This window comes from Micropterus dolomieu, linkage group LG07 (genome assembly GCF_021292245.1).
Source record: "Micropterus dolomieu isolate WLL.071019.BEF.003 ecotype Adirondacks linkage group LG07, ASM2129224v1, whole genome shotgun sequence".
Lineage (NCBI taxonomy): Eukaryota > Metazoa > Chordata > Actinopteri > Centrarchiformes > Centrarchidae > Micropterus > Micropterus dolomieu.
In genome coordinates this window covers 235,380-237,047 of record NC_060156.1, presented here as the reverse complement: position 1 = coordinate 237,047, position 1,668 = coordinate 235,380, and the positions used below count along the sequence as shown (strand labels likewise).

Here is a 1,668-nt window from a genome sequence, read left to right as displayed (position 1 = left end):
AGCCTGTGGATACCCTAAATGGACTTTTGTGAAGACAGCCACAAGATCCAAGAAGAACAAAACTACAGGGGAGGAAAAGAAGGTCAATTAGAGCCGTTCGTTGGTTGTTGCTTGTGCTTGTTTGATGTTGCTTGTGTTTGATTGGTGTAGCTGTGTAAGGGGCGGAGCGTGTAGCCGCTTTCAGACGAAAACAATATCCACACGTCTCACTCGCTTCTTCAGACTGAACAACAGTTTGCAGCTCTATCCCGTATGAAAAAGACCTTTATCCTGCAACCATGTGTGCTTTCACACCGCGGCCCGGCTACACAGGAAGCTGCGGCGTGCTGCGGCGTGGCTTTTCACAAACGCATCATCCCGTCTTTCTGTAGTGATGAGGTTGAATGATTAATCAGCTTCTTGTAAGTTTATAAAATAATAGTCGTGTTTTAAGAACGTTTAACAGCAGTAACATCGTGTAGCTTCAGATTTGACTCCGGCCTCCTTGTTAAGTTGGTATTTGACATAATTCCTCATTATCTCGATGAACAGAAACAGGCCATTTATTACTTTGGCCGGTGGGTGTTTTTACCCAGCAGCCACCTGGGCAGCTGATTTCCAGCCCTGCTGAGGATAGAAAGTGTTTGAGTGTGTGGATGAAGGAAACTGTTTCTTCTTCTTCTTCCTGTCTGACTGAATGTTTCTCCTCTCAGCACGCCTTTCACATAATGATCGAGGTAAGAGGTCGGACTGCTGCTGCTCGTCCACTTTGCATCTTCATCCTCCTTTTCTTTCTCTTTCTTTGTGTTTCTGCTCTGTGTTGCTCGCTGAGGTTGTTTTACATTCACTCGTGCATGAGCTCACTGCATTTAATGCGATGTGTTTCCATCAGGTGTTGGCTGTTGTTACTTTAGTGTTTCTGGATCTAAACGTTCATTTTATTTCTGTTTTTAATGTGAACTCGGTGAAATGTTTCAACTCTGTGATCTTTCTGTAGTGCTGAAGAGTTCACACCTGATCACTGTTCAGAGGAGGGATTCACCCTCAGTGCTCCATGAAACAGCCGCAGACTCTCTACAGTCTCTCACATGTGTCCATGTGGTCTCTTCCAGGACCCCGGGCCCCTGCCCCCCTCCCCCATCCTGGGCCAGAAGCCCCTGCAGCTGCTGGAGATCAAAGCCAGGGGGCGCTTCGGCTGCGTGTGGAAGGCCCAGCTGCTCAGTGAATACGTCGCCGTCAAGATCTTCCCCATCCAGGTCTGTCGGAGCCGCCCTGAACGCACCACCACATGTCCAGCGTTAAAGACACCCTGAACGCACCGCCGCTCGTCCAGAGTTAAAGACACCCTGAACGCACCGCCACATGTCCAGCGTTAAAGACACCCTGAACGCACCGCCGCTCGTCCAGAGTTAAAGACACCCTGAACGCACCGCCGCTTGTCCAGCGTTAGAGTTAAAGACACCCTGAACGCACCGCCACATGTCCAGCGTTAAAGACACCCTGAACGCCGCTCGTCCAGCGTTAAAGACACCCTGAACGCACCGCCGCTCGTCCAGCGTTAGAGTTAAAGACACCCTGAACGCACCGCCGCTCGTCCAGCGTTAAAGACACCCTGAACGCACCGCCGCTCGTCCAGCGTTAGAGTTAAAGACACTCTGAACGCACCGCCGCTCGTCCAGCGTTAAAGAC

At 50.5% G+C, this 1,668-nt stretch overlaps 1 protein-coding gene across 1 annotated transcript in view; it reads left to right on the top strand.

The window, feature by feature from the left end:
• Positions 1–1,668, top strand: part of acvr2aa (activin A receptor type 2Aa) — a 39,156-nt gene that overhangs the window by 11,451 nt on the left and 26,037 nt on the right. Inside the window, exon 5 of the mRNA XM_046054814.1 lies at positions 1,092–1,235. Within this exon, the coding sequence (XP_045910770.1) occupies positions 1,092–1,235 (144 nt within the window). The remainder of the gene's footprint in view (positions 1–1,091; positions 1,236–1,668) is intronic.